Source organism: Melopsittacus undulatus, chromosome 11 (assembly GCF_012275295.1).
Source record: "Melopsittacus undulatus isolate bMelUnd1 chromosome 11, bMelUnd1.mat.Z, whole genome shotgun sequence".
Classification (NCBI taxonomy): domain Eukaryota; kingdom Metazoa; phylum Chordata; class Aves; order Psittaciformes; family Psittaculidae; genus Melopsittacus; species Melopsittacus undulatus.
The window spans coordinates 157,593-181,110 of NC_047537.1; the positions used below are offsets into that span (position 1 = coordinate 157,593).

Here is a 23,518-nt window from a genome sequence, read left to right on the forward strand (position 1 = left end):
AGGGGCTGGCTTATTACAAAGTTTATTACAAAACCACCGGGTCTCCTCGGGCACTACCTGCTTGGGCCGCAGCTGCAGGCAGACAGACAGACAGACAGACAGACAGACAGACCACGTCCCCTCACTCCCCACCTGGCAGAGCCCCGGCGCTCAATTCAAGCCAGCTTTTTTCAAGTCCTCTGGCAGAACTCGGCCTTTCTTCCGGGCCCTGGCTTTCTTCTTCTCTATCCTATCTTTCTTCTTCTTCTGAATGTTCTTGTGACGCTTTTCCTGCCGCTGCTGCATCTTTTCCACCACTTTTTCTGTACGCTTCTCCCACTGCCTCTGACGCTGCGCTTTACGCTTCTCCTTACGCTTCAGGGCTTCTTTCAGGCGTTCCTCGTTGTCACGAATCTTCACACCCTCCGCCTTATAAAGAACATTTGTCCATCTTATCTTGTTCTCTAGCTCCTGAGCTTTCTTCTCGTCCTTATCCTTGAGTTCCTCCAGCTTATTCTTCCTGGTCTCTAGCCTGCTCAGCAGCTGCTTGTAGTTTTTGCCTGTCAGAGGAGTGATTTTGCCTTTCACTGCTTTCCTCTTCTCTTTCTTTTTCTGGATCTTGTTCAACTCATTCTCTTCATGGACTTCAACCCTGTTGAAGACGATTTCAGCTCTGTTCTCCTTTTTGCTTTCTGGCTCTACTGGTACCTCCTCAGTTTCCTTCTTCTCTGTTTTTGCCTTAATCATCAGCTCCTTTCTTCTGCGCTTCTTTCTCTCTCTCTCGTATTTCCTTCGCTGCCTCTTCTCCAGGACTGCAGGGGGCAATTCTTTGGCATCATCCTAAGAAAGAGGATGGACATGAATCAGAAGCCTTACATGGATAAATCAGAATTAAAAGTGGGATGTCCTCAAGTACCCAATTTCAAATCTCTCACTAGAAATGTGTGACTTGTGACAAGGAGTCATGGGCTCAGCGTTCAGAGACACTAAACACAGTAAAGATGTTTCAAAACCCTTACTCTCTCTCAACACCCTATAGCTACCCTCTCTTTCAGGTTCTTAGTGCTCTTCTTACTATAGACCACTGGGGGCACTGTCCCCTTGGCCAGACTGGCTCTTCTCACAGACCACAGAACATGGGATGGTCTGCGAGCAACACCCCCTGGCACTTCCTGTGGGGATGGACAGAGCCCAAACCCTGAGTTTTGTCCCCACACCCCCAGAAGGCCAGGGACAATGCCTAATGCATTAACACATGTATGGATACATGTTAAAGAATTCTCATACTTGTCCAGAAACTTTTTTAATCTTCTCATGTAGTCTCTGACGCAAGAGATTTATTGCAGAAAAGGAAGGGGAATACAGGTCACTTTTGCTCCCTGAAAACAAGAGGAAGAAAACAGAAATACTTAAATGACAGCACTAAGCAGAACTTTCTGTGGCTATGGAAAAAACTCTGCAAACTCTGCAGATGCTGTGAACAGAATGGAAAATCTAAACAAGCAAAAAGTTTCTGTTTCATTGGTTTCTTTAGAATTAATTCCCCCTTTTCTACCCATATTGTCATTTGGACACAGCCTGGCATGCTGTGTGGCTGTCAGAAGACAAGTATCTGGCTGGTGGAAACAAAGACACTGACGATACGTTTTATTGGTGACCAGGCTTTTTAGGCTGTCAGTGGAAAGCTGAGCTGGCACAGCAGAGACTGCAGCAGAGACTTACCAGATACACCAGCAGTGCAGCTCAGGTTAAACGCATTTTCCTAAGAGCCACCCAACTTCTGTACATGCACAACAGCTTTGAGGGCACATGGAATAAGCAAAGATGTTTTCAATTCAGACGAACTTTTTAAAGGCTTTCTGAACTACACGTGTGATGCAACGAAAAAGCAGACACCTCAGCTCAGAACACTTTAACCTGACCATGGCAATGCTGGCATTCTCACCTGTGACCAAGCTCTCACTTCTGCTCTGTGCAGCACTGTCTGAAGATGCTTTGCTGGCCTGAGGGGTTGCCCTCTGTCCTGGAGCAGGTTTGCTCACATTAGAGACCGTCTGTTTGACTGAAGGTGTGCTCACACTCTCAGCTTGCTTCCTGGGTTTCTTTCTCTTCTTTTTCTTGATCTGCCTGCCAGCATTCTCAGACTGCCCTGGCTGAGGCACTAGAAGGCAAAACCAAATCATGGAAACCAGCACAACATTCCCACTTCACAACGTCAAGATATTACTGAACACTAAAGTTCCAGTATTTCAATGGCATATCTAAACCTTTAAAAATTACATATTATAGGGTTTATTTATATAGCCCAATAAGATGCTTGTACACTTCAGCAAAGTCCCAGCTCCCCCTATCCAATCGCCATGTGTATAAGGTGAGTGGAGACCACTGCTTCCCCTGGGTAACACCACAGAGTGCTCAGGAGCCCCGTGTTGCAGCACAAGCTATGGGGTTTATTCCTTACAAACCGGCACAACAGCCTCCCCTGGGCCAAGCACCCGCGGAAAGGAGCCAGGCCCCGCGCACCGGCCCGGAGCAGCAGGGGATGAACCGCTGCGGCTCCGTTACCGAACTTCCTCTTCCGCGACTCCGGCGCCATCTGCGTGCAGACCCTCCTAGCCAGGCCCTGCAGGTACGAGTCCTGCACGGCCATGCTCGGCACGGCGGCCATGCTGCACATCATGGCGTACGGCTCCTCGGCACCCCCCGCAGGACGTGACCTCAGCCCGCACCAGGCAGGAAGTGACGACAGCGAGCAAGTGGCGAGCCCGGATTGGCAGTGGCCGGGGGAGGGGAACAAGTCGCGCAGCGCGCCGCCGCCCGCTCAGCACCGCCCGTTAAAACAAGTGGCAGAGGATACAAAACACATTTATTGAGTGATTTAATTACAAAAATAAATGGAATGAAGGAAAACCAACACGCGTATGGTCAGGAACGCGGCCCCGGGCAGAGCGCGGCAGGGTCAAGAAGCCAGGCTCCGGGGGCTCGGCACAGCACGGGGGGGAGGCTGCCGAGCTGGGAGGAAACCACAAGAGGAACAGCAGAACCACCCTGCTCCGCACACCCCACTGCCCAGTCAGACACACCACCGGCAACACAAACACCAGCGTCCCGGTAGCTCACACAGCACTAATAAAAACTTTGTGTTAACATTGGGAAAGGAACCAGAGCATGCCCCTGCTCCTGCCAGTGGCCTTGACAGGTGGCATCACCAGGAGCTGCCCCATTCCTATGTGCCCTTTGCTCTTCAAAGGGAGTACACTGGTCCTTGATAAGGGCTTCCTGAGAGCCTCTTCCTAAATGGCTGTGAGCAAGTTGGACACTGAAGCCTGCTGTATAAGAAATACTGCAAGGTCCTTACTGTCCTGTGCAGCAGAACAGAGGTTGATGGATGCCATCCTGAGAGTTTTAAAGCAGCAGGATGTCTGTAACCTTGTGAAACAGGGTGAATACTTCAAAACATTAATTGCCCCCTGGTTTGGCTCAGGTTTATCCCCCAAAAATTCAGCTCCCAATGCTCCAGTGTTTACTTACTGAGATCCACACAGAAACAAAAGGGATATCAAATGAACACAACATGTAACAACACGTAACGTAATCATGTAAAAGCAAACCTGACTCTAACTTGTTAGAACAACCTCTTACGGGAGAGGAACACTGTTGGCAACATCCTGCGGTGGAGAAGTCACCGTGGCTGTCCAGGGAGCAGAACCCACCTGCAAACACAGCTCCAGTGCCTTCTCCTGCCATGGGCGATGCTCCTCAGTTCAACAGGTGGAAGACTTCCAGCAGCACAGAGCGCTGGAGGAACGCGCTCAGCGGCAGAGGATGCTCCTCAGGAGTGCTCGGCGGGGCCTGCGCCGTGCCCGTGGCCGGAGGGGGGCGCTGGGGCGGAGCTCTGCGCGGAGGCCGCGCTCTGCTCAGCTCCAGCCGCCGACAGAGGCATGGAGAGGCTTTCAGGAGACAGCGAGGCAAAGTCTTGTCTCCAGTAGGCTTCGCACAGCGGGAGGTCGTTGCTGTCACACAGACTGTAGCTTTACAGAACAAACAACCCAGTAAGGAGAGACAGCAGTGCAGTAAGGGGGGGGAAGGGAGGGCGGGCGGGGAGGGGAGAGCAGGACAGAAGCGAAGCATTAAGAAAATAGCTAAACATGGCTCCTAGATGCCAGGCCAGTGCTCAGGAATTCATCACAAGCCTTGTGACACCCGCCTTCCCTAGGACACCTGCTCAGGGCTGCTCTTGAACCTGATGGGTCTGGCGAGATCAGGGAAACTTGAGAGACAGAATCGTTGCTACAAACTGAAACAGAGTTCAACTCCAGTCTGGATGCTCCAAGCCCCTGAAAACATATGGACTGAAGTTCTGGCCCCCATAGGAATCCTGCTACTGATCTGAGTGTGGCAAGGACCTCACCATCATTATTTTACTTGGAATTAGATCACAACCTAAGTCAGGCAAAACTACCAAATCCTGCTCTAAATTTCAGTACAGAAAATACCCCTAGCACTATTGGCTTAGGGTCTGTCCCTGTCATGACACAGAAGGAACTGATGCACACCTCTTCAGAAAAGCTCTGCAGCAGCTCTGGGTCTTCCCTCAAAGCTACCCAGCCCACAAGGCACCAAAGGCTCCTTATTCAACAGAACCTGAACCAAAAGCAGCTGCTGGGTTTGCCCACTGCAGACTGTGGAGCTGGGTGAGCCAGCACTGTGGGAAGGGATGTTTTGTACAGAACCAGCTAACACTGGTTTGTGCTCTGAGAAAAAGACAAGGTGGAAAGGCCAAAACTATGAAGGAAAATTACAGAAGAAACCACAACAAAACCAAAACAAATTCCTGAGAGGAAGCAGCTGCACACACAGGAGACACCCAAGACAAAATGAGTGCTAGAGCAGAAAGCAGCTTGTGTTCAGAGTAAAACAAACCCAGTGGGTCAAGTGATTTTGTTGTTGCAGCTTTATTTACATTTTTAATGTATGGACTTGAATAGATGCTTCAGGAAATATTTTAAGTGTAGAAATATGAGACACTTCAAATTGCACAAGCATGAAATGTGCTGAGATCTAACCCCACACTCAAGATGGACTCCATGGTCCCAGAGATGGGAGCAATGGAACATAAATGCAGGTTTGGGGTTGAGGATGAGAGAAGGCAAGCTGGGCTTGGTGTTACCACTTTGGGGAATAAGCACACAAAGCACGAGTTGCAAGCATCTAACTCTGAGCTCTCTTCTGGCAGCATCACCCACTGGGTTTGCAGTAGAAGTGAGAAGGCAATGGATGCAGGTTTTGTATCTGGAGCCTTTGTAAAATCCCTTAGAAGATCACCCTTCCCTACAGCCCCCAACACACAGTGCAGCTGGGTTCAACTAGCAAAGACCTTCAGGACCCAATCAGAACTACAGCTCCTCTTCTGTCAGTCTTAGACCTCAGGCCAGGCTTTCTAAGGAGAACCTGGTCACAGCATCCACACCATATGGGCAGGGGAGTTACTAACATTTTAGCTCTGTCAGAAGCATAACCACTTCCCCTGCTATCTGAGATAGAACAGTTCCAAAAGTCTGAGCTTCACCTCTCATGTTATGCTCCTCAAAAGCTAGGGTCAACAAGCCGCTACTGCTCACTGTAGCCTACTGCTACCCTGTCCTTTGACTGAGTGTATGACTTTGACTCAGTGTATGGAAGGGACTTCACTACTCCCCTTGAGGCATGCAGCCAGGTCTATGCACAGAGAAACTGCTGAGAAGCATCTTTAGGAAACTGCCTGAGCACAGGAACTGAAAGCAAAGATTCCTTCAGAACAATCGAAGTTTCAAAGACCTGTTTTCATGTCTCCTCATCAAAATCCTCATGTATGCAATAAAAACCTAGCAGTGAAACCTGGACGTACAACTGTAACACATTCTGTTAGCTGCTCACTATGGCAAAAAAGGGCCTCCTAAGCCCCCTTAGCACAATGACAGTGACAGACCTGGACAGGAGACCCTCCGTTCCACAGGTGTGTCACAGTGGTCAGGAACAGAGCACAGAGAACAAAGCTCTGCAGCCTGAGGCAGCTCTCAGAGGTGTGCGGCTGCAGGGAGCTCACTTTGCTGCAGCCTCCCCTGGAGGAACAACCTAAAATAAACCAGTGACCTTCAGGGGCACTGGCGCATGGGAGAAAGGCCGGCAGGATGCCTGTGTGGAACCCATGGCTAGGCCTCATGGGCCTGCACGCCTCTTAAGGACATCCTATGGACTCAAGACCCATGAGGAAGTAACAGATGGTGCAAGGACGCAATTGCAGCTGGGCTCCCAGGATGGTACAGAATGTGTGTCTGTGGGCAAACCAGGTACTACAGCCATGATTATCACTCTACAACTATGTGACATAACAGAAACCCTTTTTCTCCACATTAGACATTAAAGTTTCATTAAAAATATCTTAATACCCCAATTATAAAAGGACTTTAAATAAATTACTATTTCTGTATTTACACACACACAACTTCTTTGGTGCAGAAAGATAGGACAGAGCACAGGAAAGGAATAAATGCTAAAAGCAAATGACTAAGTGCTACACGATAACAGGTTTCAGATCACAGCTCTGCAGAGCTGCTGAGCTTCCTCACCTCCTGACCACTCTCACGAGACAGAACACAGGCAAATCCTTTTGCTGTATGCAAACACTTGTTCTTAGATGACAGTTCTTTTACGAAGGGTCGCTTTACATGGCACCTGGTGCCAGGCAGGTGAACAGACCACGCCAGCATGGCCACAATCCCCTAAGCCAAAAATCAAAGCTACTAACAAACAGGAGTGGCAGTCTGGGGACAGCATGGTGACATCTGGCACACATGAGGCACTATCAGCCTCATGCTAGTGCTACTGCTGAACCCATGACAGCACGTCACACTGTTGTCTGGATATAGCCTGTGTAGGGGATGGACCCCTGACCCATCAGATCCTGGGCTGGCGTGTGGGTTTGCAACTGTCACTCTTCATTGCTGTGCTGTTTCCAAGATCTCTTGCTGCCTCTCCACCCAAGAATGACCAAAGTTTGAAAAACAACTGTAAACATCTACCTCTAGTTCTCTTCCAATGTCATAGCAGTTCCTAAGCTATGTCACATCAACATCTTTTTACTCTTCAAATACATACATTACTCAAAACCAATGGCCTAACTTCCAAAAATATTGAGCAATTAAGGTTTAGTTGCCTTAGCTGGGGATACAGGCATTCAGCATTTTTAGAAAGAAGGGACAGGCAAAAATAGAAATCATGGGCATTAAAATTTTAAGTAAGGTTTTTAAAAGCTAAGTCTTTGTTTAGAAGTCATAGCATTACCACACTGACTTCACTTAGCTCGGACAGTACAGCTGAATTAATGAGGTTCTCAGTTGCTTTCTCCCACTTTTCATTTACTGCATCATCAACTAGAAGTGCTAGAGTGCAGAACAGAAGATAAAAAGATAGCGTGTCTAAATCCTCTCAAGCCTGTTTTCTAAGTAAGAGTATTTTTAAAATATTAAAAATCCCACAAATCAGTAACAATTTGTTATTCCGTAGAAAATCCTATCACAATGCTTCATTATTCAATGAAACCAAGCCAATCTCTTAAGTTCATTTCAAGTGCACACTCCTAGAGGACTCCAGGAGGCTGGGGACTATAGGGGAAAAGGCACACTGTGTGACCAGGTCACTTGTGAAAGCACTCACCATGAGGACGTGGTGATCTCATCTAACATTAGGACCCAGCTCAGCAACCCAGCCTCTTTAGAGACAGAGGCTCCTTCACAGGGATACTCAGACAGAAGTCTATACTCCCAAGGAAACTCATCTCCTTTTACAATAATTACAAAGGAAGCCTAAGCAGATCATCTGTCAAATCTAGCCAAACAAAGCAGGGACCTAGAGTTAGATACTGTGAACACCTCCTTCCCTATGGCATTCATACCATGTAGGGTATCCACAAGGAAAAGGCAGTTTAGCTACAGAAAAAGAGTTTGACCTAATTAAAAACAGGAGTAAAGTTTTGCTGGGAACATTCTCAAGACCTGCACTTTAAGGACTACTTGTTTGTCTGGACTAACCACCCCATGGAGTCATGAGGCAGAAGTCCACTGCTCTATTTGTACCTGGAAGAGTAATATTCTTCTTCTAGTTCATACAGGTCAATGGAGATTTCATCCCGCAGTGCAATCAATTTCTTGTCACATTCCTCCTGCAAGCTTCTCAGCTGCTGGTTGCGCTGGTTGATAGCTTCATTCACAGAGGGAAAATCATTGAGGATCAAAAACTGCTTCAGGTCAGACACAAGTTTCATCAGGGACTCACCAGCTCGGACCTTGTAGCAGAAAAAAAAATCACAGAGTATCAAAACAGAGCATTCCTCCAATTCTAAACCAAGGTCTCCTAAGCTGCTCTTCCAGCCCAAGCTTTGAATACAGTAAAAAATCCCCCATTCCATGAGGATCCTGACGGAAGCCAGCAGCTGACAAGCCGGGCTACCCCGCCTTCCCCAGCCACCGCGACCATCACCGTACTCTGCTACCAGCACTCCTTGTGGGTGTTAGAAAGGCCGCCCTGAGAGCAACAACGAACACAACAGCACTGCCCACTGCCTTCAGCAGCAGAGCGCTACTCACGATGTTGGCCGCTCTGACGTGCATCTCGTAGTTATCCTGTTCACCCTGCGTTGCTCGGGAGACTTGAGTTTCATCTTCAATCTAAAGAAAAACACGTGCACAGCCGCGCTTACACACCACACACCTGCACCATGGTCCCTGAGGCGGCCTCCGCACCCACCGCCTGCCCTCCCCACACCCTCCCGCAGCACCGGGGGACCGACGCCTCCTCCCCGCGGGCCCGCGCGTACCTTGGCGGTCTTGACGATCTCGGTGAAGTTGTCCATGATGGACTTAACGTCATCGCGGAGCCGTTTGTTGTACGACTGCAGCAGCGTCTCCTTGCTCTGCGGCAGCGCACGCGCCTGCGCCATGGCGGACCCCCCCACCGAGCCCCGCCCCGCCTGCCGCCGTCCTCTCGCGAGACGTCGCGCCCCGCAGATATTTCCCGGCAGGCTCAGCTCCTTCTTTCTGTCTCGCAGCCCAAGATGGTGAGCGGCTCTGGGGGCAGCGCAGGGCTCATCCGCCGCCATCCGCGGCCCGGCGGGGAGGACCGCGCGGGTGCTCGGTAGCCTGGCGAGGGGGGTGGAGCTGGGCTCGTGCCCCGCTTGCGGTAAGCGGGGCTGGTCTGGGGAAGGCCCAGTCTGGGCCTCCTCGCCCGCAGCGCAGCGCAGGAGCTCGGGACTTCTCCCGGCTCGGCCTGCATCGTTTGTCCCCGCGTGTGTGGCTGATCCCGGGCTCGCGGGGGAGGATCTCCCGGTGGGCCCTTGGGGAGCGCAGGAGTGCGGAACGCCAGAGGCTGCGCTGCCCAGGGGACCAGCACGCGGGTTTAAATGGTGACTCTCGCAGGGAAGCTCGTAAACCATCTGAAGCCAAAGGGAAAGGTTTGCTTTCCCTGGAAGAGTAGGGCTGGGCTGGAGGCTGATGGGCTGGAGGCTGATGGGCTGGAGGCTGATGGGCTGGAGGCTGATGGGCTGGAGGCTGATGGGCTAGAGAAATGCATTTTCGGGGGACTGAAAGCTCTCGAGTACACAAGTATTGGAAGCAAAAGAAGAAAGGGTGTGTTTGTTTCTTGCAGCCGAAAGGAAAGAAGGCAAAGGGCAAGAAGGTGGCACCAGCCCCTGCTGTAGTCAAGAAGCAGGAGGCCAAAAAAGTTGTCAATCCCCTCTTTGAGAAGAGGCCCAAGAACTTTGGCATTGGTGAGTGTTTGGGTTGCTCTCTCAATGGGGGGGTTTGTTGATAGATACCGAAATTATAAACAGGCATGTACTGTAATAAAGCTGTGGAGTGGAGACAATGAGAAAAGCACTTACTTTGCTGCCTGCTGTTAAGTGCTGCCCTTTATTAGGGGCACTTACGTGATAGATGGTTATGGCCAATGTGCTGTTTCCTGTACTGCCTGGATTCATTCCATGGTTCTGTTGAGATTAATCTTTCCTTTTTGCATGTAGTATGGTAACTCAGTTCAAACTTCGGTAGTGCCATCTTTGTACGGTGTGCAGATGATGTGAAAGAATATTTGCTATCTGAATGATAGTGCTGACATATCACCACCAAGATCTCTGATGCACTCGTGCCTGTTCCACGCTGTTGCTCTGTGGCTGTGGAACAGCTGTGCATTAAAGGGTCTGTGTTTCCAGGACAGGATATCCAGCCAAAGCGGGACCTCACGCGTTTTGTAAAATGGCCACGCTACATCAGGCTGCAGCGCCAGAGGTCCATCCTTTACAAGCGCTTGAAGGTGCCTCCTGCCATTAACCAGTTCACTCAGGCTTTGGACCGCCAGACAGGTAAGGATGTGCCACGTGCAGTTGTCTTGACCTGGGTTGTTGATGGGATGTGCTTCAGAGGAGGAAAGAAATGGAAAGAAGATGTAACTAAGGTAAGCTGGGGAGAATCTTTGGAAGCATTTTAGGGAGGCTTTAATAGCAATAGGAGTGATGTCATACCAAGTTGCTGTCTGAATTTGTTGGCTTAAGTCTTGATGGTTGCTATGTACCTTGAAAAGGGATATAGAAAATAACAAAGCTCCCACTTAAGGATGCAAACCCAGGGTTATCTAAACTGCGTGTTTCCATTGGAGGCCATTCCAGCTTGCTGCAGAACCACCTGTGATTCTTCACCTGAGTAAATGTAGTTTGAGCAGTGTGTGTGGGTGTACAGGCCTTGGGGGAATGCTGGCATCCTGCAGGCTGACACTGAAACAGGGCTTCAGTGTTTTGTGTGAACTGAAGTAAATAGTTTTTTCCAGGTGCTAGTTTCTATGCAAGAAATGTTTGACCTATGTAGAACAGTTTCTTCATAGATGTTGTAATAGGAGTTGCTTCCTTTAAAGGAGAAGGTGCACTGCATTTAACTGTAATTGCTGGGGGGGGGGGTCCACAAGCATTTCCTTATCCAAAGGGTGAAGGAAGGAGCTCATTGCCAGCAGAGGTGCATGTATAGAGGTAAATAGGTGCTCTGGAGATGCTCCAGTCTTGCACTGTACAAATTATGCTGACCTTTTGCTTTCTAAATACAATTGATGACAACTACCAAGATCATTGGACTTCAGTATTTTTAAAAGTAATGCTTAAGCTTTTTGAGCTGTGCAGCTGACCAGTGAATGTTCTCTTCCAGCTACGCAGCTTCTGAAGCTGGCACACAAATACAGGCCAGAAAACAAGCAAGAGAAGAAGCAGAGGCTGCTGGCTCGTGCTGAGCAGAAAGCTGCAGGAAAGGGAGATGCTCCAACTAAGCGGCCACCAGTTCTTCGAGCAGGTGACTTTGTACATGACTTGAGACTCTGAAAAGAGTCTCTGCTTCAGCCAGGCAGGACTGGACAAGCTATTGCAATGATGTATGAATTTCTTCACCTGATCTCTAAATGAAGATCAAAATAGACGAGCTTTTTAACCCTGAGCTTTAGCAGATTGTCCAGGGAATATCTTCTGAGTGGATGTGGAAAGCTTTCATAACTTTTGTAATGAGTCTGCTATGGAATCTGAGCTGGTTCTATGAGGCTGACATGAAAGCTCTGAAAAATGGACTGAGTGAAATCAAAGCTTACCTGTTCCTTGTCTTTCAGGTATTAATAGTGTCACAACTCTGGTGGAGAACAAGAAGGCTCAGCTTGTAGTTATTGCCCACGATGTAGACCCCATTGAGGTATGTGTACTCACCTAGTAAATCTTACGGGCTATCCATGTAACCCAGGCTGAGGTCAGAACTGGAGTTGGGGTGAAAATGCATTTTAGAACAAATTTACTGTGTGAAAAGGGAGTGCATAAAAATATATTTACCAGCACTGGAATGTGTATGCATGTTCGTAGTTGTCCTGATATTACAATGAGGCTTGGCCCTTGCAGTGATGTGTGAATTTCTTCACCTGAATTAATAGTGAAGAGCAAAACGAGCTTTTTAACCCTGAGCAATTGCCACAGCCCAGGCTGATCCAAAGGACAGACAGATGTTCTCCCTCAGTTCTACAGCATGCTCCTTTTCTTTTTAGCTGGTGGTCTTCTTGCCAGCCCTGTGCCGCAAGATGGGAGTGCCATACTGCATCATCAAGGGCAAAGCCAGACTGGGGCGCCTGGTACACAGGAAAACGTGTACATCTATTGCTTTCACCCAAGTTAACCCGTAAGTGTTCTGTGATCTGAAGTGATTCTCTGTGGTTGAAAGCAGACTGTCTGTAGGCACAGGCTATAGGGCGAGTGGATAACAAATATGTGTCTGTCTAGTATAAAATAGTAAACCTAAACTGTTATCTCTGTAATGTCTAATACATACGTCCTGTTGTCTGAAGAACGCTACTGGACCTTGAAAATACAGATTATTTTGGTTTACCCAAATGAATGGTTACTCTAAAAATACATAGGTGGAACTACTAACCTTAAGCTGAGCAGTGCAGATTCCTAAGTATTGCTAGGTGGAGTGATTAAGCCTCTGCAAATGATGCTTAACCTGAAAAACCACATTGCTACTATGAGCTTTAAATGCTGAAGCAAATGATTTATGGAAAATGTTAAATTGAGGCTCTAAAGGAACTAAAATTGTCACCAACAGGGAGGATAAGGGAGCCCTTGCAAAGCTGGTGGAGGCTGTCAAGACCAATTACAATGACAGATATGATGAGGTAAGATTCTCTGTGCTGCTAGCCTTCTCTTTCATCTTGCACTGTTAACGTCCCAAAAGCTTCATAGTGAAATACAGATTATTTCAGACATAGTGACATCAACTTACAGCCTGTTTGGTGTGTTGTATGAAGATTTACTTACAATGTATGCCGATTCTTTGCCTCAGAGCAGGGTAAACATGAATACTGTCACCAAGTCAGAAGTCAACAGAGCTGTCACAGGGCTAGGGTTGTAGTGAGGGCAGCAGCTTCCAAAGGGCTTGACTCCATCCCGAGTCCAGAAATTACATGATGGCTGAATCCAGCACCATTCTTAGGAAAGACTTAAACTCTAGTATCTCTGTGCTGCCCAGAAATTTAGTTCACTGCTTGAAATGCATAAGACTTCCTAGTTGAGGGGGCTCTTCCATCTGTGCAAAAAGGAGTGGAATTAAGCAGGTTGAATGGTGCAGTAAGAGGTGATATGAGGTATCTAATTTGTTTTTTCTTCTTTGCAGATCCGGCGTCACTGGGGTGGTAATGTCTTGGGTCCGAAATCAGTGGCTCGCATTGCTAAGCTTGAAAAAGCAAAAGCTAAAGAACTGGCTACTAAGCTAGGTTAAAGATGTACTGGATGGCTACATGTTTTCTGTACATAAAAAGAATAAACACTCAGATTCAGTTTTGGTGGCCTCAGCTATGGCAGTTACAGGCAGTGGGTAATAGCATGGTGGCTTTGCCTTACCTTTGTTTGCCTTCATCAAATGATTTAATAGGGTCACACAACAGCAGTATGGAGCAGGTACTTGGAACAACTGTTCTTAACTACTAGTCCTCTGTAATGATTCATGTTCTTTAACACACAGTTCATCTACAGCAGTTCTGCTGCATGTACTCTGTCCGTACAGTTGAATGTGCTAGGCTACTTAAGCCTAGCTTGCATATGCAAGTGTGTCTCAATTGAAAATTGCTCCAGGACATCTCCATTAGTACTTAGGACTGGCTTACACTATGGGTGATAAAGGGTGGAGAAGTGCCATGCCTCTGCCAGGGCAGGAATGGCCAGGGAAGGCAGGCTGAAAGCAGGAGGAAATCTAGACCACCATGTGCTCTTTCCTTGCTGCTGACTCGGTCTCTTGATATTGTGGTTGGCTGCCATGTTTTACAAGGCTATAGCTGTGGGAGCTGCTGCTTGTTGTCAGTAGCCCTCAGCATGCTTTTGCAAAGCCCCACTCTGCCTTACCTTGACTTGAGCATCTGCAATAGCTGTTCTTTTGGTCCCTGTTTGGATGCAAAATGCACAATGGAAGTCACAAGGCAAGCACATTAAATCTGTCTTTCTTTATTCTGATGCAACTGCTATAAACCACTCCTGACTTTAAGAATGACTACTCAGTATGAAGAAACCTTTCCATCTTTTGGAAAGTACAGCTGTGGAGAAAAAATGTAGCTTTACCACCAGCCACAAAAGAAACATGTATCCTTAAGATTAATGTGACACTTAAAATTTAAAGTTCAGTGCTTCCAAGCTGCAGCTAAATAATGCTGGTAGGAGCTTAGAGTCTGCATCTGTTAAAGTCTATTTGCAGCTTGATAGCTGTGCACCTTTACTGCACATTACCCTGAAACTGTGCTGCAGTTCCTCAGGACTGATTGGGCTGCTGTCTTCCAGAAAAGTCTGCTCTTGAGTGCAGTATGGAAGAGACTTGCTCTTTCCTTCATAGAGGTATCTTCTGTACAAATTTTCTGTACCACAGGAATGCAGTTGCAGCACATAAGCCGTACCTATGAAAGAAAACTGTATTTACACCTTTTCCAGATGAGCTGGACCTTCCTAAGTCTGCTGCAGTGTAAAACCCATAATTATTTCAAATCACCTTGAGGATGTTACTTGGTTTAAACCTTCAGACTGTTATAGCTTAAGAGCTCGTGCGGTTGCATTGACGCAGGAGCCAGAATGCCAGGCAGAGCTTTACATGCAAAAGAAACTTGTGGAAGGTCAGCCCTATGCTGCCTGGGTAACTTACCAGGTAATGATGTACTGCATGTGCTCGTTTCTCAGACTCACTCGTGTCTGGCCTCCAATGGGCCCTCCGGGAACTGTGCTTCCTGCAAGTACAATAGGAGTTAAACCTGTATTTGCATCATGCAGAGCTGTCCTTGCTGCAGGATGTGAAGGCATTAAGTTAGATGGACACTGCTCCTCTTCCTCAGGTTATGGTACTCCCAAATCAGCAGCAAAGCCAGAACTGTAGAGGAGGTGGCAAGGGGCTGCTTGTGCTCAAGGCATCAACCACAATCTGCACCTTTGCTGAGCATGCTGCCATTCCCTAGTGCTAGCTGCCCAGCATAGAATGGTTTGTGTTGGAAAGGATCTTGAAGCTCATACAGCTCCAACCCCAGCCACGGGCAGGGATACCTTCCACTGGAGCAGGTTGCTCCAAGCCCTGTCCAACTTGGCCTTGAACAGTGGTGAGGCAGCCACAGCTTCTCTGGGTACCTGTGCCAGCACCTCAGCACCCTCACAGGGAAGAGCTTCTGCCTAAGAGCTCATCTGTCTCCTGTCAAGTTAAAGCAATTCCCCTTTTTCTGTCACTACCTGCACTTACAAAAAGTCTCCAAGTTTCTTGTAGGCCTCTATAACCTTGAAAATAGCAGACCTAGCAGAGTACACAAACAAAAATGCAGTACCTTGCTGGGCTTGATTTTTAAGGTCTTTTCCAACATAAATCATTCCATGAGTCCACCTTTCCAAGTGCTCAGGGGAAATAATTAACAGCAGAAAGGGAGTGAGACCAATGGAAAGTGGATGTGTGGTTGGGTTTCTCTGTGACTTACTGAAGTCAGCATCGAGAAAGATGGGCTCAGCACCTGTCACCTCTGCCATAGCCTGCAGGTCCCTGTAGTGCCAGCGGTTTTTCTCAATGTTGTTTTCAGGCACAAAAGGTTTTCGGGTTTCTGATAATCTCACCACTCCAATGAGATCAATTTCATCTTCAATCTGAAATGTGGAATGCAGAGAGAGAAAAAAAAGGAATCTTGCAAGATTTATTTCATTTTCTAGCATGCCAAGTCCTGGTAGAAAAATTCGGCACTCACAGGGTCTGGTTATCATGTAGTTGTGTGCTGCAGTGAGGCACTGCTGTAACACAGCAGGGAGAAAAAGCAGACTGAGCTCCTTTTGTTTGTAAAAATGTAAACCACACTTACGTAACACAAAGGTGGGAAGAAGAGGTCTGCCTTCTTTGAAAAGCACAATGACTACCAATGACACTAGAACATGGCTGCTGCCTTTCTTGATTTTTCTGTAGTGCCTCTGTGTAACCAGGTGGCAGAGAGTAACAGGCCTGGTCCCTGTGTCTCTCTTACCTGTCCCTTCAGCCTCGTCTCCGGTTTCAATTTCTTTTTAGGTACAAATCCTCGGTTGACTAAAATCGTGACCCTAGAATTACATAAAGAAATACGGCTCATGAGTGGAAGGAAATTCATTCCTGCTGCTGCTGCCTAGAATGAAGTATGAAAGAAAGAAGGAACCCATATGTTTAGTGCCACGTTTTTGTCATCTGAGTGCACATTATAGGGGAATTTAAATCCAATTTGAAATCAAGCCTCAGTGACCAAACAGACTGAGAGATGCCTTTTAAGCGAGAGGGAGCCATTTCTATAAACCCAACCCCTATGATTCAGCTTTTCACAACAGAAGCTGGTTGCTCACATGAATCAAGACTTTCACTAACTTACCCCAGGTCTGTGCAGTAGAAAGGAGTAATGACATTTGCACCATTCTCCAGGTGGGACATGAGCCGCGTGGCTGCTCTGGCTTCTCGCTCGGGTTCCACAAGTGATCGTGGCAAAATATAGAGCTCCTTGGAGTGGTCAAAATGTCCCCGGACCTTTACGGGTCTGTACTCCAACTCCTTCAATTCCATGGGGCTGCATGGAAAAAGATGAAAATGAAATCATGGCTGCAACAGGCAAATCAAATTAGGGGATTTTACTGTGGGATTCTCCTTTTCCCGAATGGTTCACTCTAGAAACATCTGACAAACAGAAACAAAAGATAAACACCTCATGGAATAACCATTTGACTTAACATTTATTACTGTCCCAGTGAATCAAATTGAGATGCTCATGAGCAGACAGAATGCAGTCCTTTTCCATGGTACCTGTAACCCACATGCAGGTTACACTGCACATACGTCCAGCCAACAGGGAGCACTGCTCTCATATCTGAGATCATGACACAGAACAACTCAATTCTTTCACAGCTGTGCCACATGCCCAAGGGACCTAAAAAAATTTCTCTCGTATCTGACACAACCACCCCATGCTTGGGGCAGGGCCAGCTATCCAAGACTTCCTGTGGCAGGAATAATTCCCTTGGGACATGAGAGACACCAGCTACCAAGCCCTCCTTCTCCAGGAGGATAACATATGGTACGAAATACATACCATGTTCTCCTGAACAGACATTCATACTTTTTACTTGCATTTGCAGTGTCCCACAGGGAAGCATTTACTTATTCTTTTACGATAAATAAGTAACAGGGTATCTTTCTAATTTGCTCGCATATTCCGATTCCCATTGGATTCCTTCATTTTAATGCAGTTTAATTTAGAATAAGCTCATTAGTGCAGGGACCACTTCTACTATGATAGAATCATAGAATAGTTAGGGCTGGAAAGGACCTCAAGATCATCTAGTTCCAACCCCCCTGCCATGGGCAGGGACACCTCACACTAAACCATATCACCCAAGGCTTTGTCCAACCTGGTCTTGAACACTGCCAGGGATGGAGCATTCACTACCTCCCTGGGCAACCCATTCCAGTGCCTCACAACCCTAACAGGAAAGAATTTCTTCCTTATATCCAGTCTAAATCTCTGCTGTTTAAGTTTCAGTCAGTGCTCTGCAAACAGTGACAGCTTCCATACTCTAATGTCAGAGGGATGGGCTCTGATGTAATTCTTGATGCCAGTTGTGCAATCAAATCTAATTTCCACTTTCGTCGCTGAACCTGAAAGTACACAAACAGAAAAGTAACTCCTCAGGGTGGAACAGAGCAATGCAGTAACCCCAGTCAGCCTGAATACCTTTGCCACAAGTTTCTTGTCAGACCTTGCTTAAAGGAGGGGAATCGGAGATATGAAAATAGAGGCTACTGACTTGAGTTTGAGGAAATATTTACATCAAAATAAAAGTGTAATAACCAAGAAACTCTCCTTTAAAGACTTTCAAATAGACACTTGGAAAACAGAAATTTAAATTAACAGCAAGTCTTTCCCCTGTGAGATCTGAACTAGATTAAACAGTCAGAGACGGAGTGAGCTGACAGTCCTCAAGTGCTTATCTCCTGAAAAATATGAATACTTATTTGTACCTGCCATGTGCCGAGACAGAATGTGGTCAGAGGGACCAGGAGAAGACCCCATTTGAGTAAGGTATCTTCTCCAGGTGCATCAGCAGCTGTTGTAGAACTCTGTGGTCTGTAGAACCTCAAAAAAACATCTGAGGAAAACAGAATGAGGATCAGGATTTGTACAGAAGAGATGCCAAATTCCTGCAAGAAATGTCACCTCTTGGTGTGAGGCTGAAACAGAGCAGAAGCCCATACCTTACCTTTAGTCTGCCGGACCAGACCAGAACCTGCTTTAGTTAGGGGATATCCAAAAAAAGTTCTTCTGATCAAGCAGTGTGATATCTACATCAAATGTGAAAGACGAGAAATATCCTTTGTTGTGCCTGTGCTTTGTAGGATTTGTATGTAGATGACATCATTTGCTCAATGGGGCATGAAATCTTTTCACCCGTGGATTGAAGTTTCATCCGAGCAACTGCCTGCCTGTGAAACACTACTGGTGCAGTTATAATAAAATACACTTATTCCTACAAACCACACTGCAGTGGCAGAGCCGACCACAGCACAGCACATGAGCTTCCGTCCCCATCCCCGCTTGGCACACATCCGCACCTGCCTAACTTGGTTCTGCGGTACCTGCCAGCGCGGCACGTGCCTTCCGGCCCCGCTGGAGCGGCACCGGGGCACAGTAACCGCCTTCCTGCCGCCGGTTCCGCGCACGGACAGCACCGCTCCGTCCCACGCAGTGAAACCGGCGCCCTCACCGGCCCCGGCAGCAGACGGGCAGCGGCTGGGCGAGCTCGGCAGCGCTCCTGAGGGCGAGCACCGCGGGGGACGGGGCACGGACGAGATGCGGCCTCATCCGGCTCAGCCCCCCCCCCGCTCCCCTCGGCCCTCTCCCGGCCCGGACCCACTTCCGCCACTCCCCTCGGCCCGGCCCAGACCCATTTCCGCCGCTCCCCTCGGCCCTCACCCGCCCTCGGCGCTCCCGCAGCACGAGCGGCCCCGCGCGCAGCAGCAGCTTCCCCGTCGCCATAGCAACACCGCCGCCGTTCCCCGCACGTCCCCCAGTCCCGACGGTCCCGGCGAGGGCGGGCTCCGCTCGGACCTCCCCTCTCTATGGTTCCGGCACCGGAAGTGGGGGGGGCAGTCCTGGCATGGCGGAGCGGGCGGCACCTGCGGGCGGTGGGGTTGACGTGCCCGAGGCGGAGCGGCTCTTCCTGCGGCAGCACCCGCTGCTCAGCCCCGTGCAGCCGGGCCGGGTGGGGCCCTCTCGGACGGGTTTGCAAGGGGAGGCCGGGGCCGCGTCCCCTGAGCGGGCTGGGGCAGCCGCAGCACATGGGCTCCGGGCCCAGTGAGCTCCGGGCCCAGAGGCTTCTGCCTCAGTGTGGAGGTTGGGGGCTGGCCGGGAGAGGGGCGCTGGTGGGGCTCGGGGTGTGCCCCAGCTCTGGGTACCCCCTGCGCTTCCTTGAGCAGACGTTTCCTTCAGGTGCGGTGCAGGCTGACAGGACACGAGATGCCGTGCCGGCTGTCCGACCTGCAGACTTACACTAATGGCAAGAAGTATCAGCGGCTGATAAAGACAGCCAGAGAGTTTGACTACAGCATGTTTGAGCCCCATATAGTGCCCAGCACAAAGAACCTGTACGTATTCTTTCTCCTGTGTGACATGCTTACACTTTGTTCAATCTCAGACATACAGCGGTAGTTTTACAAAGGTTCTTGAGTCTGTGGGGTTTGGGATACTGGAAAAGTCTTCATTAAATATTTATCAACTTTGAGCACAGGCCTCGTAAGTGGAAAGTTACTACGCAATAGCAAACTTAAACTGTTGCTGGCTCTTTGTTTCTGCCTTTGTCAGACACCAGCTGTTTTGCAAGCTGACTCTCAGGCACATCAACAAGTACCCAGAGCAAGTGCTGTCTCATGTCCAGGGGAGGCGCTACCAGAAGGCCCTAAAAACGTGTAAGTAGCTTTTCTGAAGATACAAGCAGAGGAGGTTTTTTCTCCAACCTTTTTAGATTCCAGTAAATGCGTGTGAAGGGAGTTGGTCAGTTTTCTTTAGATTGACAGTACTGTGCTGCAGTTGCTGTGTGTGCTTCTCAGCTACGGAGGAAGATCCCAGATGTAGGGAACAATTGGCTTCTAGCAAATACTTTGGAACATCCTTACTGGAGAGGGCAGTTGACTCCTCCAGCACAGGCTCTGTAAACGTCTTTCCCCTCTTATGGTCCTTAGCATTGTTATAGGTTACATGAATGTATGTTAGAGTTGGAGGTTGACTTGCTTTTGAGTTGCATTTAGGACAAGCTAGGAGCTGGGAATGAAAAGGCCTCAGGTGGTAGGGTGGCCTTCCTAAGAGCTGCTCTCTTAGATGAGGAGTGCCAGAAGGAAGGAGTGGAGTACATCCCAGCGTGCCTGCGACAGAAGCAGCGGCGGACGCAGCACTCTGATGACCAAATGAACAGGAGCAGGCAGCCGTACAGAAAAGAGGAATTCTGGGAGCCACAGTCCAGCGATGAGAATGGAGAGGAGACAGATGATAGCATGAGTGACCTGTACCCATGTGAGTGAGAACACCACTATCATCTGTGTCCCAAAGAGAGATTTTTGAAGGGATTTTCTCCCAGCTTCTTTATAGTGTTCTTTGCTGCTCACATGCCAGAGGCATGGAGTTTTTGGGTTTCAGTAAAGCTTACCACCACCAGATAAGAAATTGCAGTTACCACTAAGTAATAAGCAGAGCTGGATCACATAAGGTCTTTGGGGAGGGATCCAGGATCCGTTGGGATTTACTGCTTTTGGTGTCTCTGCTTTCCTCATTTCCTAGCAAATCCTGAGTCTCACAGAAGCTGGTCAGGCCATGCTGCTTACACCTGTAGGTGTTGCCTGGCTGTGGGAGGGATGACATCCCAGACCAGCCTGTGCTGAGCAGTCCCTGGAGTGGGGCAAGTGAGAGCACCAGCACACTCCTCATAAACCAGCATGTTTATTTCCCAAGTATTCCAGTAGTGACATATATGAGCTCAGTGACTGGAAGCAGCTTTGGAAATTGCTTTTAAGATGTCCTCAGAGTAAAGTCGGGGGGAAGCCTGTGTCACAGGGGGCTGATGCGAAGTATTTGTATTTTAGCTGCACTCTTTCCAAGAAAAAGTCCAGCGGCTCCACAAACCACAAAGGGCAGCGATGACTTTGCAAAAGACAGCGAGAAGGATGGGACCAAGCAGAATGGTGACATGAACAGAGAGGGTGGTGGAAGCACAGATGACAGCAGAGCCAGTGGCAACAAACGGGGAAAGGTGGGAGTTACGCTGCATGCAGCAATAGGGGAGCCTTCAGCTGGGATCCCATCCTGTATATGCTTGAGCTGTTCCTGTCTGGGAACCAGCAGAAGGTGCAAAGCTGCTCAGAATAACTTTTCCCCATGTGCCAGCCCCTGGCTGTTTCCCGAGTTGTGAACTGCCACCAGCAATTCACCCTGTCTGCAGTCCCTAGGATTGTTCCTGCCTGTACAAGGAGGCCACTGACAGGATCCTGCTGCTCACTCACCTAAGAGAGAGTCTGAAACGTGTCCCTCGCACACACAAACACAAACCCTTTGAAGGCACAGGGTCCTTCTAAGCCCTTTTTCTGCCTCTTGAGCTGGCCAGGTCTTGCCTTGCAAGAACATTCTTTCTCAGATTGGGAAGGAGACAGATGTTCCCAACATAAAGGTGGACAAACCTTTAACTCTCCAAGGCAGACTTCAAGGAAGAGGCTAGATCCTTTGTATCAAACTGGAGAGTTGAGGTGGGGTGAAATTTGGGTTCATTGCTACACAGTGTATCTAATGAAGGCAGAGGCCTATCAGAGAAAGGGACACAAACTTGTAGGGTAGGGGCAGGGAAATATCTCTTCTGCTCTGTCATTTGGTGAAGGAAAGCACACTCAGCTTCTCTTTAAGCTGTCTTGGGGGTTTGGAAATCAGCTGATTAACTAATTTTTTCTCTACAGAAACAGTCAGGCCCTTTAAAGAAGAAATTCAAGAGTCTTCATCGAAAACCCAAGAACTTGAAGAAAGCAGCCAATGGCAAATAAACTTTGTGATAACTACAGTGGTCTGAAGCCTGTTGTGTAACAATTCTAGTGGGTGCTGTTACCTGTTAGAGCTGAGGAGGGGAGCAGTGGGGTAAAATCAAGTGGTATTTAAGAACCTCAAGCTGCCCCCTAGGGAGAAGCAGTGCCACATGCAGGCAGCCCAGAGCTGAGGACTCTTCCTCATGAAGAGGATTGTCCATAGGTGGCACAGAAGCAGTAACCAGCAGCCTGCTTGGGGAACATCACCACTCACACACGCCAGGTGGATACAAAGATGCCATTGTTTTATTTTGATTGTTTCCAAAAATCAAAACATTTTCAAACACAACTAAGGTACAAAATACAGCATAAAAATGAGAATTTATACTTTTTTTTTTCCACATAGAAAGCAAAAATATATTCAGAATGAATTCCAGAACACTTTGCAGAGCCAATTGACAGCTGATATCCTGCTTGTGAGAGCTTCTCAGCCACAGGGAGAGGTCATGAGATATTTGGGAGATGCACAAATACAGCAGCATAGGTAGGAAACCAGAATCTTCTGCATCAGGACTCACAGTAAGTCTGCATATTGTGCTGCCTGGAAATACCTTTAATGCCCTCCTCCTGACCATGCCCCTTTAGTACCAAAATATTTCTGCTGCAAGGGACAGTATCAGTTCCTTTTCTGGGGTCTTTTGCTGGAAAAGGGACTTATTTTCACAGAGGTAACTGGTCAGTCAGCATTTCAGACTAGGTTGTCATCCAGCTCCTTAGGACACAAGTTGGAAAAGCCAACTTAAAGGCTACTTACAGGAGTAGTTTCTATCATTCCATTTATAAATACTATGAACACCACCAGTAGTTAAAGTATCTGAGATTGGCTGCCTTGATGTAGTCTAAAACCATTATAAGACCTGCAGTGAAACTGAGCAAAAGCACCTGTGCTGCTTATCTGTAACTGGAAAGCCATTTTGCTATGAAGAGATGGGCACAGTGAACACTTGAGGTAAAAATTCTCTTGCAAAACCTTTTAAAAAGAAAACTTTCTATATGACCCAACCGTAACTGCTGGCTTCCCCTCCCACCTACCCCCCAGCTGACTCCTTTCCTTCCACAGCAGCACATCTTGCTCTTACACTGGCCATTTTCCCTTCAAGATGATGAAATCATTGGTTTAACATTCATCAGTGCTCTTCTATTTGGCACCAGTTCTTTCAGACTAGTTTTCTCTCCTAAAAAGTAACCATTACACTGAACTGACCAGGTTAATGTCCTTACCAGGAGACTGGTAAATAGCTCCTGCTGGAGACATTCAGCTGAATTACTCCTTGAACAAACAGTTGAGCAGCTTTCTCAAGGGAGATGACAGTGCAAGGTATCAATGTATTATCAGCAAATTGGTAGGGCTCATGCTTTCTAGA

At 48.1% G+C, this 23,518-nt stretch overlaps 5 protein-coding genes and 3 non-coding genes across 13 annotated transcripts; 5 read left to right on the plus strand and 3 right to left on the minus strand.

Moving 5' to 3' along the window:
• Positions 1-6: 6 nt before the first annotated feature.
• Positions 7-3,824, minus strand: SURF6 (surfeit 6). Of its 3 annotated transcripts, none has more exons than XM_031043190.2 (4): positions 3,693-3,824; positions 1,925-2,140; positions 1,267-1,358; positions 7-819 (listed from the first exon to the last, which is right to left on the minus strand). In XM_031043190.2, exons 1-4 carry the CDS (start codon positions 3,724-3,726, stop codon positions 151-153), a joined length of 1,011 nt encoding a protein of 336 aa, XP_030899050.1. In that variant the 5' UTR covers positions 3,727-3,824; the 3' UTR covers positions 7-150. The 3 variants fall into 3 exon arrangements, with proteins under 3 accessions (XP_030899050.1, XP_030899049.1, XP_005142541.3); XM_031043189.2 differs by lacking the exon at positions 3,693-3,824 and adding an exon at positions 2,503-2,723; XM_005142484.4 differs by lacking the exon at positions 3,693-3,824 and adding an exon at positions 2,545-2,718.
• On the minus strand, positions 2,829-8,969 carry MED22 (mediator complex subunit 22). Of its 2 annotated transcripts, XM_005142482.3 has the most exons (4): positions 8,834-8,969; positions 8,604-8,684; positions 8,094-8,302; positions 2,829-4,010 (listed from the first exon to the last, which is right to left on the minus strand). In XM_005142482.3, the coding sequence occupies exons 1-4, from the start codon at positions 8,954-8,956 to the stop codon at positions 3,812-3,814; spliced, it is 612 nt and encodes a 203-aa protein (XP_005142539.1). In that variant the 5' UTR covers positions 8,957-8,969; the 3' UTR covers positions 2,829-3,811. The 2 variants fall into 2 exon arrangements, with proteins under 2 accessions (XP_005142539.1, XP_005142540.1); XM_005142483.3 differs by lacking the exon at positions 2,829-4,010 and having other exon boundaries at positions 4,056-8,302.
• Positions 8,970-8,971: 2 nt separating this feature from the next.
• Positions 8,972-13,364, plus strand: RPL7A (ribosomal protein L7a). Its single transcript, XM_005142492.3, has 8 exons — positions 8,972-9,073; positions 9,661-9,781; positions 10,223-10,372; positions 11,202-11,342; positions 11,650-11,729; positions 12,073-12,203; positions 12,630-12,699; positions 13,197-13,364. The coding sequence occupies exons 1-8, from the start codon at positions 9,071-9,073 to the stop codon at positions 13,299-13,301; spliced, it is 801 nt and encodes a 266-aa protein (XP_005142549.2). The 5' UTR covers positions 8,972-9,070; the 3' UTR covers positions 13,302-13,364.
• On the plus strand, positions 10,080-10,152 carry LOC115945401 (small nucleolar RNA SNORD24). The gene has a single exon (XR_004079752.1). It is a non-coding gene; the product is annotated as a small nucleolar RNA SNORD24 (small nucleolar RNA).
• On the plus strand, positions 11,412-11,488 carry LOC115945400 (small nucleolar RNA SNORD36). Its single transcript, XR_004079751.1, has one exon. It is a non-coding gene; the product is annotated as a small nucleolar RNA SNORD36 (small nucleolar RNA).
• LOC115945399 (small nucleolar RNA SNORD36) lies at positions 11,924-11,996 on the plus strand. Its single transcript, XR_004079750.1, has one exon. It is a non-coding gene; the product is annotated as a small nucleolar RNA SNORD36 (small nucleolar RNA).
• Positions 13,365-14,004: 640 nt separating the features above from the next.
• SURF1 (SURF1 cytochrome c oxidase assembly factor) lies at positions 14,005-19,166 on the minus strand. The gene is made up of 9 exons (XM_005142481.4): positions 19,012-19,166; positions 18,299-18,380; positions 18,060-18,187; positions 17,614-17,696; positions 16,420-16,611; positions 16,048-16,120; positions 15,517-15,679; positions 14,706-14,787; positions 14,005-14,463 (listed from the first exon to the last, which is right to left on the minus strand). Exons 1-9 carry the CDS (start codon positions 19,072-19,074, stop codon positions 14,397-14,399), a joined length of 933 nt encoding a protein of 310 aa, XP_005142538.1. The 5' UTR covers positions 19,075-19,166; the 3' UTR covers positions 14,005-14,396.
• On the plus strand, positions 19,019-22,132 carry SURF2 (surfeit 2). Of its 3 annotated transcripts, none has more exons than XM_034067571.1 (6): positions 19,024-19,319; positions 19,528-19,682; positions 19,900-20,003; positions 20,413-20,604; positions 21,171-21,337; positions 22,032-22,132. In XM_034067571.1, the coding sequence occupies exons 1-6, from the start codon at positions 19,158-19,160 to the stop codon at positions 22,113-22,115; spliced, it is 864 nt and encodes a 287-aa protein (XP_033923462.1). In that variant the 5' UTR covers positions 19,024-19,157; the 3' UTR covers positions 22,116-22,132. The 3 variants fall into 3 exon arrangements, with proteins under 3 accessions (XP_033923464.1, XP_033923462.1, XP_033923463.1); XM_034067572.1 differs by having other exon boundaries at positions 19,033-19,300; XM_034067573.1 differs by lacking the exon at positions 20,413-20,604 and having other exon boundaries at positions 19,019-19,319.
• The last annotated feature ends 1,386 nt before the right edge of the window (positions 22,133-23,518 follow it).